This window comes from Balaenoptera ricei, chromosome 2 (genome assembly GCF_028023285.1).
Source record: "Balaenoptera ricei isolate mBalRic1 chromosome 2, mBalRic1.hap2, whole genome shotgun sequence".
Lineage (NCBI taxonomy): Eukaryota > Metazoa > Chordata > Mammalia > Artiodactyla > Balaenopteridae > Balaenoptera > Balaenoptera ricei.
In genome coordinates this window covers 142,668,372-142,686,884 of record NC_082640.1, presented here as the reverse complement: position 1 = coordinate 142,686,884, position 18,513 = coordinate 142,668,372, and the positions used below count along the sequence as shown (strand labels likewise).

General features: G+C 37.3%; 1 protein-coding gene and 1 pseudogene across 1 annotated transcript in view; one reads left to right on the top strand and one right to left on the bottom strand.

The window, feature by feature from the left end:
* Nucleotides 1-757: 757 nt before the first annotated feature.
* On the bottom strand, nt 758-1,024 carry LOC132360640 (large ribosomal subunit protein eL43-like; annotated as a pseudogene).
* A 152-nt stretch (nt 1,025-1,176) lies between these two features.
* The window catches only part of DLGAP5 (DLG associated protein 5), a 38,814-nt gene continuing 21,477 nt past the window's right edge, over nt 1,177-18,513 (top strand). The window contains exons 1-9 of the mRNA XM_059915719.1: nt 1,177-1,414; nt 3,738-3,931; nt 7,612-7,674; nt 9,140-9,224; nt 9,298-9,417; nt 13,067-13,137; nt 14,926-15,200; nt 15,953-16,077; nt 16,469-16,595. Of these exons, the coding sequence (XP_059771702.1) occupies nt 1,177-1,414; nt 3,738-3,931; nt 7,612-7,674; nt 9,140-9,224; nt 9,298-9,417; nt 13,067-13,137; nt 14,926-15,200; nt 15,953-16,077; nt 16,469-16,595 (1,298 nt within the window). The remainder of the gene's footprint in view (nt 1,415-3,737; nt 3,932-7,611; nt 7,675-9,139; nt 9,225-9,297; nt 9,418-13,066; nt 13,138-14,925; nt 15,201-15,952; nt 16,078-16,468; nt 16,596-18,513) is intronic.

Here is an 18,513-nt window from a genome sequence, read left to right as displayed (position 1 = left end):
TCTTTTAAGCTGGCAAGACTTTTCCCTGGAGAATCAGTCCTCTTTCTCCAGTTTGGCTTGGTTGTTCTCCATACCAGCTGAATAGGAGATGCCTTTAGACTTTCCACTTTCCTTTATTCTTTTCCTCAGTTGGATCCACGGTTTCTTGGAACTCATGACATTGTCTTTCTTGTTCTCCCAAGGATCTTTCTAAGAAAAGAGTATATGCCAAGTACACTGTATGATTTCTTACATGGCCGAAAAGAATTTTATTCTGCCCTCACCAGGGCAAACTGATATGATTATCCTTTTGCATCACCATGGTACTTCTGAAAACCCTTCTTTTTCTCAGTCTCGTATATCTAACTGCCTATTTATCATTCCTACCTTCCTGATAGGCAGCTTGTGTGTTTTGTTTGTTTTGTTTTTTGGCTTGAGAAAAAATGCCAGCCTGCCTGCATTCATCATCAGGGGAAAGTTAAGGAAACTAGTCTGTATACTATATCCCTATTTTCACCTTTACTTCCTATTCTATTTTGCAGTGTTCTCTATGGTAAACCTAGACCCTCTTATTTATATTCTGGACTTTAGCTTCCTGGGCTTCACTTCATCTGTCAAGCAAGTTCCTGTTCAGAACCCCAAAACAGGTTGTAGTGTTTTATCTTTTGATAACCTCCTTCCCACTCTTCAGTCACATATTTATTCTATTTTGTATTTTTTTTTGTTACGTAAATTAACCCATTTATTATAGGCTAGCAATGTTTCAAATGGTGGCCTGCTACTGGTCCTTCAGTTCCTTCAGTCTTCTGGTGACTTTACTGTGACGGCAGAAGTGGTGTTGTAGGTCCAGGCACCATCAGCCACCGTTTTCATGTAGGAAATGCCAAATGCCCACAGCTTGTCTCTTCATCTTGGTTTTGTCACAGGAGCAAGTGTGCTAGGTGTGCTGGCTGACTTCAATTTTCTTCACCATTTTCCTGAGGGAGGCACCATAATGGGTTCCGTATTTACCCACGATTCTGACCTTCTTGGTGCGTTTAGCCATGTTGCCACAACCTAGGTCTGAGCCCAGAGAGCTGTATTTTAATATTTTTATTTCAGAAGACTCTGGGGTAGGAGGTGAACTGGAATCCTAACTTTTTAAATAATCAAATGAAATTTCATGTAAGTTGGGCTTTCTCTCTTTTTCCTGATAGGATGGCTTCATCACATTTTGCCAGTCGACACAGAAAGGAATTAAGTACCGACATGATTAGAACTAAAATTGCTCATAGGAAATCACTGTCTCAGAAAGAAAACAGACATAAGGAATATGAACGAAATAGACACTTTGGTTTGAAAGATGTCAACGTTCCAACCTTGGAAGGTAGATTTCTTCTTGAATTAGATGAGACATCTCATGAGCTTGTTCCAGAAAAGGCCAATGTCAAGACAAGTAAGTAAAAGTCTATTGTAATTTCAAGTGTTTGAAGAGTGAATAAAAGTTGGTTTAATACCTGAGGTTAAAAAAAACCCTGACCGGAATAATGGAGTTTTGAAATGCCATTCTAAATAACTTGGTGTTTTCTACAACTAAATACTGTCTATTTCAAGTAAAGGCTGTGTTGGGAATTCCCTGATGGTCCAGTAGTTAGGACTCCACACTTCCACTGCCAGGGGCCCAGGTTTGATCCCTGGTCGGGGAACTAAGATCCTGCAGGCTGCCTGGCATGCCCCCCTCCCCCCCCCAAAAAAAAACACTCAAGTAAAGGCTGTGAACGTCCTAGCTAGGCTAAAGCCATTCACCTATGGAGTATTATAACACTTTTTACCTATGTGGCCTTACAGGAATCCTAAAGTTCTTACTTCTGGAGCTTGGATAAGATAAATATTGACAAGATAAATTGATAAGGGACATAAAAATAGAATTGATTGAAGTATCCATGAAGTAAGGATACTTTGCCAATGGGAACACTTCTTAGAGGGAAGAGCGAAGGATTCATCCCTGTAGTTTGCCCAAAAGGATTTGGGGTAATTAGTAGGGAAAGAACCAACCAGAAAGGAGAATGATCTCAGCAAGAGATAAAAATAATAAAAATGAATGTCTTAGAAGGCAAGGGATGCTATAGAAAAGAAGGAAGAGAACTGGGAAATGACATGCATTTAATCAGAAGGACTTATTGGACTCCTATTTAGTTGTGTTTATATAGCAGGCACTAGGAGCTAGATTGCAGTGAAATAAAGCAAGGCTAAATTGTGAAGAAATGGCAGAAAGATGAAGTCTTAGAAGTTTTATAGAGAAAGAAATGAGATGTCAAGTTGTTTTACATGTTCGCTACTTCAGTTTTATCGTTTTTCCAGAACCAGTGTAATGTGTGACGCGTACAAGACACTCAACATATTCAGCTTAATTGCTTCTGTAAAAGAGGAGGTTGGGCTAAACTATTTCTTCCAGATTTGTCATTTTTGTGATTCTAAAGAAAAGAGAGAAAGGAATTGGATTAAAGTGTCGTAGGGTACTTTTTTGTTTTTGAGATGAAGTGATCAGTTTTTGTTTGAAGGTCAAAGGAAGTGGGTTGGTGGTTGAGGGGGATAGAGTAAAGAATAACATCTCTTAGGAGTTCAGAGAAAATGAACACTGGGTCGTAGGATTATATAGGATGGCCTTTGAAGGAAGAACTAGACATTTTCTGTCTGAGAAGAGATGACATTACCTTCTGAGTTGTCTCCTTGCCTCTACTCGTACCCTCTCAAATGCTTCTTTCCTCGACCAAAATCTTTCAAACAAAATTTAACCTTGTCAGTATGCTATTAGAATATCTTTTATTCCTCATTTGCAAAGACCTGGAGGTCGGAGTGGGTCTGGTGTGTTCCAGAGAAAGCAAGTAGGTAAGCATGGCTAGAGAAGGCAAATAGGTTAGCTCCCATAGAGCCCTGAGGGCCATCATTATAAGGACACTGGCTTTTTTTTGGCTGCGCCGGGTCTTAGTGGCGGCATGCGGTTTATTTAGTTGCGGCATGCGGGCTTCTTAGTTGCGGCACATGGGCTTCTCTAGTTGTGGTGCACAGGCTGAGTTGTGGTATGTGGGATCTTAGTTCCACGACCAGGGATTGAACCCGGGCCCCCTGCATTGGGAGTCTTAACCACTGGACCACCGGAGAAGTCCCTGTTTTGATTATTGTAAAGGATCTGCTTCTAAGGTGACTCATTCACATTACCAGCAAGATGATGCTGGCTTTTGGCAGGAGGCCTTAGTTCTTTGTCATGTGGACATCTCCATGGGGCCGCTTGAGTCTCCTTAAGGTTCCACGTGGCCACTGGCTTCCCCTTAGAGCAAGTGATACAAGAGAGAGCAGGGCAAAAGCTGCGATGTCTTTAATGACCTAGTTGTGGGAGTCATTCTGTATCATTTCCACAGTACTTTCCTGGTTACACAGGTCAGCCCTATTCAGTATGGGAGGGGATGACACAAGGCATGTCTACCAGGAGGTGAGAATCGCTGGAGGTCAGCTTGGAGACTATCATAGAAGCTAATTAATTTAAAAGTGAAGTAATACATGCCTAGTACATAGTAAACAGTTATATATTTGAACAAATGAAGGTGAAAGAAATAGGAATTTTAAAATAGGGGTGGAAATAACTTGAAGTGCTAAGGAATTAACAAGAAGTTACTAAAAGCATTTCTTAGCAACAGTTGAAGTTAGAAGTTAAGATGTTTGCCTTTTTATCTGAAATGTTTTATATATTGTTTTTTTCTTTTTTTCTTTTTCCTACTTAGAGTCAGTGAAAACTATTCTAGGTGATCAACGAAAACAAATGCTCCAAAAATACAAAGAAGAAAAGCAGCTTCAAAAATTGAAAGAGCAGAGAGAGAAAGCTAAACGAGGAGTATTTAAAGTGGGTCTTTATAGACCTGATATTCCTTGTTTTCTTTTCTCAAACCAGAGTACTATGAAAGCTGAGCCAAAAAAGGTAAGTTTAGTATCCTAACTTGATATAGAGGAATAGTTCCTTTTAACTGGAATTTTCTTTAGGAGATTAGATGACTAAAATAACCATTTCCCCTGAGTCCCTTTATTCATTTAATTAGTTGGTAGGAGGTGGGAATGACGTAATAGTAACTCAGAAGATGAAAACAGGGTCTCTTGATGTAGCTATATTTAGGTTGAGATTGGATAAAACTGGGAAAGCTGGTAGAGCCAGGCTGAACAGTGAATGCTATACCAAAGTATTTGGCATTTATCCTCTAGGATATGGAGAGTCAAGGGAGGTTTATAAACGAGGTTGTACCATTATCAAAGTAATACTCAGGGAAGATTAGCCTGGACTTGAGGATTATAGCCTAGAAAGGGAAGCATTTATAGATAGGAAGACCAGTTGTGAGTCTATATTGTGAATATTCTCTATAGAATAGGTGAGATGAGATAAGTGGACTGAGCCATTGTTTTAAAAAGAAGAAATAGGTTTAAGACATCATTTTTCTGGAGATATAATTGACATATTAGTTTCAGGTGTACAACATAATGATTCATTATTTGTATACATTACAAGATGATCACCACAATTAGTCTAGTTACCATCCATCACCACACATAGTTGCAAAACTTTTTTTCTTGTGATGAGAACATTTCAGATATACTCTCTTAGCAACTTTCAAATATACAATACAGTATTATTAACTGTAGTCACCATACTGTATATTACATTCCCAGGACTTACTTATTTTAAACCTGGAAGTTTGTACTTTTTGACCACCTTCACCCATTTCACCTACCCTGCACCTCACTCAAGTGATGGACACTTGAGTTGTTTATGAGTCTTGGCTATTGTAAATAATGCTGCAATGTACATGGGGATACATATATCTTTTTGAGTTAGTGTTTTCATTTCCTTTGGATAAATACTCAGAATTGGAAATGCTGGATCATATGGTAGTTCTAAATTTAATTGTTTGAGGATCTTCCATACTGTTTTCCATAGTGCCTGCACCAATTTACATTCCTACCAACAGTGCTCAGGGGTTCCCTTTTCTCCATATCCCCACCAACACTTATTATTTCTTGTCTTTTTGATAATAGCCATTCTAACAGGTGTCATGTAAGACATCTTAAGAGATAAATTTGATAGCACTGGTGACCAAGTAGATGGTGAGGGGTGGAGGAAGTTGAAGAGTTAGAGATAAGATGATGATTCTGAAGATAACAGTTTGATCAATAATACAAATTTTACTGTGGCTAAAAGAGATGAGGAAGGCAAGAAAAGCTTAAGTGGGTGAATATTAATACCCTTTTTAAAAAAAATCCTATTTGGACCATCTAGACATCAGGCAGTTGGGAATAAAAATTAGGAAATCAGGATGAGGATCCATGCTAAGATGTGGATTTTGGATATGATATTGGGAGTATGAATGGACACTTAAGCTGTAGGACTAAATGAGACCATTCCAATTAGGATATATAAAATTATGAAAGAGTGAGGTCTAGAGAACACCTTCAGGTGGGCAGTGATAGGCTGAAAAGGACTGGTCAGAGTGGCAGCAGAGCTAAAATGGAGGATAGAAGCTAAAGGAGGGGTGATCTAAAGAGAATGGTTAGTGAATCAGGAAGGATGAAGTTTGAACAGATCAGTTGGATTTGTAAACTTACTAGTCACTGGTGATTTGCTATTTATTTATTTTATTATTATTTATTTATTTATTTTTGGCTGTGTTGGGTCTTCGTTGCTGTGCGCGGGCTTTCTCTAGTTGCAGCGAGCCGGGGCTACTCTTCGTTGTGGTGCACAGGCTTCTCACTGAGGTGGCTTCTCTTGTTGCGGAGCACGGGCTCTAGGCGCACGAGCTTCAGTTGTTGTGGCTCGCGGGCCCTAGAGCGCAGGCTTAGTAGTTGTGGCACACAGGCTTAGTTGCTCCGCGGCATGTGGGATCTTCCTGGACCAGGGCTTGAACCTGTGTCCCGTGCATTGGCAGGCGGATTCTTTTTTTTTTTTTTTTTTTTAAAGATTGATTGATTGATTGATTGCTATGTTGGGTCTTCGTTTCTGTGCTAGGGCTTTCTCTAGCTGCGGCAGGTGGGGGCCACTCTTCATCGCGGTGCGCGGGCCTCTCACTATCGCGGCCTCTCTTGTTGCGGAGCACAGGCTCCAGACGCGCAGGCTCAGCAGTTGTGGTTCACGGGCCCAGTTGCTCCATGGCATGTGGGATCCTCCCAGACCAGGGCTCGAACCCGTGTGCCCTGCATTAGCAGGCAGATTCTCAACCACTGCGCCACCAGGGAAGCCCCCGGCAGGCGGATTCTTAACCACTGCGCCACCAGGGAAGTCCCTGATTTGCTATTTAAAGATATGTATAAAAGATCTCATTGACTGTATACTCATTCCTGATTTAAATAAGAATTGAATAATATAAAGGCCCAAGATATTGCTTGTTTTTCTAGGCTTCATGAATCTCAGTGATTCATTTGACAGATCTTTGATTTATTTACTCTGTATGATCTTAGGACACTGTAGAAGAGACCATAATTAATAAACTGTAGTTCAAGGTGGAAAGATACAGATAAATATGTTCTGTATATTAGAGGAAGGATAGATCGTTTATATTTGGAGGAACATCAAAGAAGACCTCTTGGAAGGGATTAGATTTAAGCTGTCTCTTTAGGAATATGTAGATACCAATCATTGGTCTACACTGTAAACAACTATTTTAAAATATCTTAAAAATATATGTAGGAGGAACAAAAGACACATCGTTATGGGTTTTTTTTTTATTTGTTTAATTTTGGCTGCGTTGGGTCTTCGTTGCTGCATGTGGGCTTCTCTAGTTGTGGCGCATGGGCGTAGTTGCGCCGTGGAGTGTGGGATCTTAGTTCCCCAACCATGGATCAAATCCATGTCCCCTGCATTGGAAGGTGGATTCTTAACCACTGGACCACTGGGGAAGTCCCTGATTATGTTTCTTAAGAAATTTTACAGAGTTGATAAATACCTTATAATTTTTTAATTGGTCTTTCTCATGGTAAATTTTTTTCACATTTTGTGATTAGGTCTCCATTTTCTTACTGACAATGGACAGGTGTATAATCATGAGATTTGAAGGCAAATTGTCAAAACTAGGGAAGTAAGCTGTACAGTATCTTTTCATAAACAGAAAACAAAAGATCCTAATACTCTAGTTTGTCCATCTACCCCCTTTCAAATATGTCTAGCTAATCATATTAATGAGGATCCTAATACTTGGAAAATATGCTTTGAAATTTCTTCTCTCTCCTCATTGAGAAATATGGGTAAGTTCTGAAGTTTTAACTTAAACATAATTTAAATCAAGCTAGAACCAGAAAAAACAATAATTTAGGAAATTCTCTGGCAGTCCAGGGGTTAGGACTTAGTGCTTTCACGGCCAGAGGCCCGAGTTCAATCCCTGGTTGGGGAACTAACATCCCGCAAGCTGCACGGCACAGCCAAAAAAATTAAAATTTAAATTAAAAAAGAAAAAAGAAAAAACAATTAATTTAAGTTAGCAAGTATCTTTTTGCCATAAATGATTAAGGATAAAATTTAACTTTAAAGTGGGAACTTTATTTCATAATGAGACATGGAAGTAAATTTTGCCAGTTTATTTATTTATTTTTTTAACTTTATCTTCTTTTGACTGTTTTAAGGCTGTTCCATCTTCTGTACGGATTACAAGGTCAAAGGCCAAAGACCAAATGGAGCTGACAAAGGTATAGTTGATAGTTAGTAGGTCATTGTTACTAAAATGACAAATTGTACTTTTTTTCCTCAGAGTAAGTAAATTTATTTTTAATCTAATACCATCTTCAAGCATAGTGATTATTTTACTAGAGTCAATAGTACTACCAAAATCACTGTTTTGGTATGGTGACAGAGCAGATTTGGCTAGATGCTAAGGAAATAGTCACTTAAAATATTCTTTGCCCAGACATCCCTTATGAGATCTATACTAAACTCTGTGCCACACTCTTTTTATGTTTGTTTGTTTACCGGGCTTCTATTATGCATCCCATGTCACCATGAAGTGCAGATAGGAATATAAAGCATACAGGGTGAGTGTTATAAACTTATGGGCCTTCAAAACACGGTTATGGATAAACTTATTAGGAGGATTACTAAAATAAAGTCAAGTGGGCCAAGAGGGAAATAGTATGCCTCTTTGTCAGGTGAGGAAGCTAAGTTTCCTGTATTCAATGAATTTGAGTCACTACCATGTTCCTCTAGGCTCTAGAATATAACAGTGAGCAAAACAAACAAAATTCCCTGTTTTCAAGGAGCTTACATGAGAGATAGTACTAAAAAAAGAACTATATAGTGTGTCAGATGGTCAAAAGTATTAAGTATTTTGGGGGAGATTAAAAAAACAATAAGAAGAAGGGAGGTGGGGAGTTTTGAAGTAGGTGTAGGGTGGAATTTTGATCAGGCCTCACTGAGATGATGGCATTTTATTTTATTTTATTTTTTATAAATTTATTTATTTATTTATTTTTGACTGCGTTGGGTCTTCATTGCTGTGTGCGGGCTTTTCTCTAGTTGCGGCAAGCAGGGGCTACTCTTTGTTGCAGTGCGCAGGCTTCTTATTGTGGTGGCTTCTCTTGTTGCAGAGCACGGGCTCTAGGCATGTGGGCTTCAGTAGTTGCAGTGCGTGGGCTCAGTAGTTGTGGTGCACGGGCTTAGTTGCTCCGTGGCATGTGGGATCTTCCCAGACCAAGGCTCAAACCCGTGTCCCCTGCATTGGCAGGCAGATTCTTAACCACTGCGCCACCAGGGAAGTCCCCAGATGGTGGCATTTTAAATGAAGTCTTTAAGGAAGTAGAAGAGTGAACTGTGGGAAAGAGCTTTCTTCCAGGAGAAGAATTTTCTAGACAAAATTCAAAGGTCTTGAATTGAAAACATGCCTGGTATGTTTAAGGAGTCTCAGAAGATTATAGTCAGTTATTTTTTAATAGCTTAGGTTATTAGCATTTTCTAAATTCTAGGATTCTGAAAAAGCTTGTAAGGAAATGTATATAATGGAAAAATTGTTTCTTCATCTCATTTTATCTGGGGTAGTGGGTTTTTTGCTGAGTCATTTACAATATCAGGTTTCAGATGAGGGGTCAATTTGCACATTAAAAATGTGGTGGTTTGATTCATTATGCAATTAAATCACATAGTACCTAATCTTTTGAATAGATTGATAATGGGAGTGATGTTCGAACAATCCGACCTGGTCAAAGACAAGCTTCTGAAAAGAAAGTGTTGGACAAAGAAAAAAAAGGTAAGTCCTGATGTTGCCACAACAATAATTTAAAATTACCACAAACATTTGATTTTATTATTTGTTCCCACAGCTATACAACCTGTAATGCCGCCAGTGAGAATGACTCGATCGGCTACTCAAGCAGCAAAGCAGATTGCCAGAACAGTCCCGCCTACTACAGCAAGAAAGCCAGTGACAAGGGCTACTAATGGTAAGAACATTTCTTGATCAGTGACTGAGCTAGGATGTTTTGGTACTTGAGGTTCTTTGTGTTCAATTTTTTTAAATTAATTAATTAATTAATTAATATTTGGCTGCATTGGGTCTTCGTTGCTGCGTGCGGGCTTTCTCTAGCTGTGGCCAGCAGGGGCTACTCTTCTCTGTGGTGTACGGGCTTCTCATTGCATTGGCTTCTCTTGTTGTGGAGCATGGGCTCTAGGCGCACGGGCTTCAGTAGTTGTGACACACAGGCTCAGTAGTTGTGGCTCTTGGGCTCTAGAGCACAGGCTCAGTAGTTGTGGCGCATGGGCTTAGTTGCTCCGTGGCATGTGGGGTCTTCCCGGATCAGGGGTCAAACCCGTGTCCCCTGCATTGGCAGGTGGATTCTTAACTACTGCACCACCAGGCAAGCCCCTGTGTTCAATTTTTGAAATCATCATGTACTTCTTTGGGTAGGAGAGGAGGAAATGGAGATTCTAATTCCTGAAGATAGGTTTTGTGCCCCGATATCCCGTTAGCACACAGTGGGTGCTCAAATGTTGAAGTACTGAATTGGTGTAAACAGTGCTTCAAAGTGAAAAATTAATGGCCCCAATAAGTTACAGTCCATCCATTTGCTGGAATACAATGTAACCATTTAAGAACAATGTATGAAAGAACACTTAATGACATGGTTAATCATATTAAGTGGGCAAAGAAAATCAAACTCAAACTCTGAAGAGTATGATTGAAATTCTAAAATATGTATGTGAATGTGAACATAGGAAAAAACTGGGAAAACGTACTCTGAAGTGTCAATAGTGATTACCACTGAGTAGTGTAAGCTTGAGTAAAATTTTTGATTGTTGTTGTTTTTGTGCTTTTTAAAATTTTTTCTAATTTTCTATAATAAATACATATTTGATATTCAGAGGCAAAAGGTAAAATACCTTAACACTTTTGTTTTGTTTTGAAAACAGATGGCCTAAACTTGGCAGGAAATTTCATCTATTTTTTTCCTATTTTATAATGTGACTTTTAATCATAAAATTCTTTAAGGCATACATTCCTATTGCCTTTTTTCCTTTCCCAAATTACCTAGTACTTTTAATGCAGCATTTTTTTTTCTATATTTAAAATACTGACTTTATTTATGAAATAAGCATTCTGGTCCTGACTTTATTTTACATAGTAAGTGAATTGAAAATCTTACATTCTCTACTATAACAAAACAAAACAAAACCAAACCTCAATATCAACTACTTTAGAGAGAGAGAGAGAAATAAAGAGAGTAAGAGAGAGAGGGACTGTGTGTGTGTGGTGTGTGTAAGAAAGCACCTAATGACTTTTTCCCTTTGGATTATTTTTCCCAAGGACAGAGGATGGTAAGCAGGTGGAGAGGGAGAGAGGGAGAGAGAGAGACAGGGAGATGAGAGAAAGATTAAACTCAGCAGAATATCACGCCCATCTTTTTTGTTTGTTTGTTTTGTTTTTTAGGATTAGCATGTTTCACATTGGGTGTATTTTAAGAACTTCAAATAGATAAGCAGCAAGGATCTTTTGTACAGCACAGGGAAATATAGCCATTCTTTTGTAATAAATTTTTTTTTTTTTTAGTTATTTCTGAGATATACATTTTAAAGTAATAACTAGAATTATGACTTATAACATTATAGCAGAACATATAAGATTTTTAGAAATTTCATGTAATGTCTGAAACATTTATATTAACATATTTCCATACAAATAACCCAATGAAAGTTTAGTATTAGTTGTTTTGTTTGTTTTTTTATACTTCAGGTTCTTATTAGTCATCAGTTTTATACACATCAGTGTATACATGTCAATCCCAATCGTCCAATTCAGCACACCACCATCCCCACCCCACTGCAGTTTTCCCCCCTTGGTGTCCATATGTCTGTTCTCTACATCTGTGTCTCAACTTCTGCCCTGCAAACCGGCTCATCTGTACCGTTCCACATACATGCGTTAATATACGATATTTGTTTTTCTCTTTCTGACTTACTTCACTCTGTATGACAGTCTCTAGATCCATCCACGTCTCAACAAATGACTCAATTTCGTTCCTTTTTATGGCTGAGTAATATTCCATTGTATATATGTACCACAACTTCTTTATCCATTCGTCTGTTGATGGGCATTTAGGTTGCTTCCATGACCTGGCTATTGTAAATAGTGCTGCAATGAACATTGGGGTGCATGTGTCTTTTTGAATTATGGTTTTCTCAGGGTATACGCCCAGTAGTGGGATTGCTGGATCATATGGTAAATCTATTTTTAGTTTTTTAAGGAACCTCCATACTGTTCTCCATAGTGGCTGTATCAATTTACATTCCGACCAACAGTGCAAGAGGGTTCCCTTTTCTCCACACCCTCACCAACATGTGTTGTTTGTAGATTTTCTGATGATGCCCATTCTAACTGGTGTGAGGTGATACCTCATTGTAGTTTTGATTTGCATTTCTCTAATAATTAGTGATGTTGAGCATCTTTTCATGTGCTTCTTGGCCATCTGTATGTCTTCTTTGGAGAAATGTTTATTTAGGTCTTCTGCCCATTTTTGGATTGGGTTGTTTGTTTCTTTAACATTGAGCTGAATGAGCTGTTTATATATTTTGGAGATTAATCCTTTGTCCGTTGATTCATTTGCACATATTTTCTCCCATTCTGAGGGTTGTCTTTTCGTCTTGTTTATGGTTTCCTTTGCTGTGCAAAAGCTTTGAAGTTTCATTAGGTCCCATTTGTTTATTTTTGTTTTTATTTCCATTACTCTAGGAGGTGGATCAAAAAAGATCTTGCTGTGATTTATGTCAAAGAGTGTTCTTCCTATGTTTTCCTCTAAGAGTTTTATAGTGTCCGGTCTTAACATTTAGGTCTCAAATCCATTTTGAGTTTATTTTTGTGTATGGTGTTAGGGAGTGTTCTAATTTCATTCTTTTACATGTAGCTGTCCAGTTTTCCCAGCACCACTTATTGAGGAGACTGTCTTTTCTCCATTGTATATCTTTGCCTCCTTTGTCATAGATTAGTTGACCATAGGTGCGTGGGTTTATCTCTGGGCTTTCTATCTTGTTCCATTGATCTATGTTTCTGTTTTTGTGCCAGTACCATATTGTCTTGATTACTGTAGCTTTGTAGTATAGTCTGAAGTCAGAGAGTCTGATTCCTCCAGCTCCATTTTTTTCCCTCAAGACTGCTTTGGCTATTCGGGGTCTTTTGTGTCTCCATACAAATTTTAAGATGATTTGTTCTAGTTCCGTAAAAAATGCCATTGGTAATTTGATAGGGATTGCATTGAATCTGTAGATTGCTTTGGGTAGTATAGTCATTTTCACAATATTGATTCTTCCAATCCAAGAACATGGTATATCTCTCCATCTGTTGGTATCATCTTTAATTTCTTTCATCAGTGTCTTATAGTTTTCTGCATACAGGTCTTTTGTCTCCCTAGGTAGGTTTATTCCTAGGTATTTTATTCTTTTTGTTGCAGTGGTAAATGGGAGTGTTTCCATAATTTCTCTTTCAGATTTTTCATCATTAGTGTATAAGAATGCAAGAGATTTCTGTGCATTAATTTTGTATCCTTAATGCAGCATTTTTTATCTAGTCTAAATGGATGGCTTATTTCACTTTTATTTTAGATAATGAAGCAGAAACAGAGGCACCAAATCAAGGAAGACCTGCCAAAAAGATAGAAACAAAACCTGACAAGGTAGAGTATAAACATCTGTTTATTTCTAGGTACTTTGAAAATCTCACTGCTACTTTCATAAATTGAAATTAAGCATATAGAACTGCTTCAAGAAGTTAACTTACACATGTGTTAAAATCTCTTGAACCATAAAGAAACATCAGGAGGATTTACTGTTGTTTTTCAGGTGTCTTATCCTCAGAGTTTCATAGGTAGAGAAAGCATAATTTGATTAACAGGAAATAGAGGAAAGTGATAAAAACACAGCTGACAGAAACCTTCATGTGGGAACTAGCTAAGAGATAGGATGGAGTAGGGTGAAATGCATTGACTTTGGATTCAGTTAGGCCTGAGTTTGAATATTGTCTCTGCTTCCAATTAGCTATATAACCTTGGACAACTTAGGGATTTGTTTTCCCATCTCCAACCTGTAATACCTACATAGAGTAGTTTTAAGAATTAAATAACCTAACATTTCTGATAGCATCTACCATAGTACATGGTAGAGTCTTCAAAAAAGAGCCACAATTTTGAGGCCCCAATGCCTTGTTTTATAACCCATGCTACAGTTCCTTAACCTTAAAAAAAAGTTAGGGACTTCCCTGGTGGCGCAGTGGTTAAGAATCTGCCTGCCACTGCAGGGGGACATGGGTTCGAGCCCTGGTCCGGGAAGATCCCACATGCCACGGAGCAACTAAGCCTGTGTGCCACAACTACTGAAGCCCATGTGCCTAGAGCCCATGCTTCGCAACAAGAGAAGCCACTGCAATGAGAAGCCCACGCACTGCAACGAAGAGTAGCCCCCGCTCGCTGCAACTAGAGAAAGACTGTGTGCAGCAACGAGCACCCAACGCAGCCAAAAATAAATAAATTAATTAATTAAAAAAAAAAAAGAGTTATGCCAAAGTATAAGAAATGTGGCTAGATTCTTAACTAAAAATTAAAAATCAGAAATGTAAAAACCTCTAAAAATTATGTTTATATGGGTGGGTGAAATCGCTGAAGGTGGTCAAAAGTTACAAACTTCCAATTACAAAGTAAGTCCTGGGGATGTAATATAAAACATAGTGACTATGGTTAATAATACTGTGTTGTATATTTGAAAGTTGCTAAGAGGGTAGGTCATAAAAGTTCTCATCACAAGAAAAAACAATTGTAACTTTATGTAGTGACAGATGTTCATTAGACTCATCGTCTAGATCATTTTGCACTATGTACAAATATCAAATCATTATGTTGCACACCTGAAACTAATATAATGTTATATGTCAGTTATATCTCAGTTTTAAAAAAAAACAAATAATTAAATTGACAGAGAAAATAAGCTTCACATTTTATATGGTTAATCTCACTGTGTCACACTGAAAAATATTTTTCTCATATGATAAATTTATTTATAATCAACGTTATTTTAAAAGGATTTGGTCCTTGGCAATAGTAGTCATCCAATAAACATTGGATTTCTGATTCTCAACCATTGTAATTATCAACATAATTTAAATAAAAAGGTAGGTATTTGTTAGGTGGGTAATTTTTCCAACTTAGTTTTCATATATTTAATTTTAATACTTAAAACCTATTATTTAGTCCTTTTAATGAGGATTGGTTCTGTCTCTCTCTGGATCATGACAGTGGTTTAGTTAGCTGGCTACTGATTCCATATTTACATTTAATTGTATTTATTTTTTTCTCTTAAATTATGCACAAGAGACACATATCTCAGCTTTCATATTTTCAGGCCTGTAAAAATTGGTTTGAATATATCCCCAGAAGAGAAATTCTTACTCCATTCTGTTTCCTCCCATCTAGGCCATTTCTTTTAAAGTTGATAGTGAAGAAAGTACTTTGGATTCACAAACCAGCACAACAATTGGAATGGATCCAGATGGAGTCTTATCAAAAATGGAAAATTTATCTAAGACAAATAGTGCAAAAATGAAGGGGAAGAATTCCTTTGCACCTAAAGATTTTATGTTTCAACCACTAGATGGTCTGAAGACCTATCAAGTAACACCTATGACTCCCAGAAGTGCCAGTGCTTTCTTGACACCCAGTTATACCTGGACCCCTTTAAACACAGAAGTGTAAGAATTTAATGTTAATAATGAATTCCTTGCCAAGATGGTTAACAAATGCCTTTCTTAGATTTGTCCTGTGCTTTTTAAAAGTTATTATTTAGTTAGTAAATTATATTAATTATAAATCATGAAAATTGGTCTTTTAAAAAATTCTTCAGAAGCCTACAGTAATGTGTTTGACAGTTTTGATATTTCCTATACATTGTTTTTATCATTATTTTCATGGTACACTTTGTGTTTTTTTGCTTTTTATAAGTGACTTTATTATAATACTTAGAAATAAATGTTTAGAAGGAAGAAATTTCTATAATACTGTAGTTCAGACATGGTTTGGGGTTTTTTTGTTTGTTTTTTTGCCGAGTATTACTTTAGAAAAACTACTTCTAAAGCCAAAGATAATTAACTTGCAAAGTGGGGGGAAAATCAGTTGGAATCTTTAAGAGAAACAGCAAGGTTGTTTTGCGAAGACTGGCTGGCGGCAAATTTACTGGAAACTGCTCAGCAGCATCCAAGACTATGAGTGCTTATGTTCCATGAAGAGATCTTCACAGTCTTTGGATCTCATTATAATTAGTAAAGATGGACATTCCCACTATAGGTGTTTAAATTTTTTCCCCTTCAGAAAGACACATTAAAAAAAAATAGAAACATATTTCTATTTAATCCCAGGTTTCTAAAAAGTAACATCATTTTGAAATCCTTCAATTGGATATATGAGGCTCATGTTTCATAAAGTATTTTTTTGCTATTGTTTTTAGTGATAAGACTGAAGCAACAAAAGAAATCTTGGCACAAAAATGTAAAACTTTCTCTGCCAAGACAGTACATCAAGATTCAAGTAAATTACAATGTGCTTTGGGTTCTCTAACAGTTTGGAATAAAGGTATTGCATTTTAGTTAATTTTTTACTTGATTTTGTGGATTGTGATTTATCAGACATTTGTTTAGAGCCCTTTTCAACATATAGTTCAGGGATGTGATCTCAGGGTCAGGAGAGATGGGAAAACATGGGGAAAGATATCTGGAGAGAGAAAGAGTTGGAATAAGGAATACAGACTGAGAAGATGGGGGGAAATAAATGTAAATTTGAGGAGATGAATATAAGGAGACACTTTAGAGGATTTGTGGTGAATGAAATCATTGAGTCAGAAATAAAATTTTAAAATTCAACATTGAAAAAAATTAAAGGATTTTAAAAAATTTGTCTTGTGGGGGATGTCATTTTATGAGTTGCTGCTTTGAAATTTATATGTAATATTTTCTTTAATCTATAGACCATGTTTTAAATAAAAATGAAACTACTAATAAAAATTCAGATGGCCTTTCAATAAAAGAAGTCCCATCACTTGAAGTAAATGAAGATCAGATATCTCAGCCACAACATGATGTGCCATATTTCAGGTTTGTCCATTTGTTCCTAGTGTAAGAATTTTGTATCAATGTCTAGACATTTAAAACCAAAATTATACTATTTTTAACCTGAATATAATAGATGAGTTGGGGGAAATTGAATTTTGGTGATTTTCATTTATCTTTTAAATTTTAATGATTTTTTTTCAATAACTAGTACATTCATGTGGTTCCTAGTTAAAAAGGTAGAAAAAGGTACAAGTGAGAAGTCTTTTTCCCAACTCTGCCTCCCAGGGGATAGTTCGAACCTTCCACGGAGGCAAGTGTTACTCATTTCTTGTGAATATTTCCAGAGGTAGATAATGCATATGTAAACTAACATAAACATATATATATATATTTTTAATATAAACAATAGCATACTATTTTGTTTCATTTAATGTTAAATGTAGTAGACATTCCATTTTAGTACTTAAAGAGCTTTGTGTGTGTGTGTGTGTGTGTGTGTTCTTTAATGGCCACATAGTATCCAATAATATGGATGTACCATAATTTACTTAATAGGTCTCTGTTGGTGGTTATTTACATTGGGTTCAGTCTCTTACTATTACAATCAAGGCTGCCAACAACAAACTTGTATATGTTTCAATTCTCTCATGTACAAATATATAAGGACCTCAATTTACATTCCCCCCAGCAAGGTATGGGAGTTCCTATTTTCTCATACCTTTTTTTTTTCCCCCACAAAGAACTAAATTAAAGTTTATTTTATAAAAGAAGGATAATGGGAGATGGTAGGAGGCTCTTTGGCCCACCAAATTATGAGATAGGATTATGTTCCTCTAACTGTGAATTGAAAATTAACATCCTGTTTGGGGAACTTCAACATGTCACCTAAATGACTTGGAAGCATATCAGAGGCCTGCATTTCAAGAAAGGCCTTAACATTCCACATCACACAGAAAATGATTACATTCTGTTATCTTTGAGTGAATATAGCAAGAAAATTCCCATACGTTTTCCAATACAATGTTAACAATTTTTGAGCTTTACCAATCAAAACAGATAAAAAATATTATCTTTCTCTAGTTTATTTTATTTATTTATTTTTTATTTCTATTTTTTTTTTTTGGCTGCACTGCATGGCATATGAGATCTTAGTTCCCCAACCGGGGATCGAACCTGTGCCCCCTACAGTGAAAGCTCGGAGTCCTAACCACTGGACCGCCAGGGAATTCCCCTTACTCTAGTTCTAATATCCATTCTTTCTATTATGAATGAGTATCTTTTTATATTTTTGGGAACCACTTCAATTGTTTTTAGAGCATTACGTTTTAGAATAATAAGGTCTTTCAGAGATTAGCTAATCCTCAGTTGTTCAACTGAGACATTGAGATGATAAACAATTTATCCAACTAAATAATGTCAGATCTAAGCCAGGTCTCTTTCTCATTAATTAAGCTGTTCTCTGTTGCCACTGGACACAGGCAGCTAAATTATTCTTCTAAGAAAAACTGTCCTCAGTTTTCCTGCTCGGATGTTTTTGTAAAGAAACATTAAATTTACCTTAAGCCAGGGTTTCTTTTTTTTTTAATACATTTATTTATTTTATTTTAGTTTTCAAATGTATTTTTGGCTGGGTTGGGTCTTCGTTGCTGTGCGCGGGCTTTCTCTAGCTGTGGCTAGCAGGGGCTACTCTTCGTTGCGGTGTGTGGGCTCCTCATTGCGGTGGCTTCTCTTGTTGTGGAGCACGGGCTCTGGGCGTGCAGGCTTCAGTAGTTGTGGCATGCAGGCTCAGTAGTTGTGGCTCACGGGCTCTAGAGCACAGGCTCAGTAGTTGTGGGGCGTGGGCTTAGTTGCTCCGTGGCAGTGGGATCTTCCCGGACCAGGGCTCGAACCCGTGTGCCCTGCATTGGCAGGCAGATTCTTAACCACTGTGCCACCAGGGAAGCCCGAGCCAGGGTTTCTT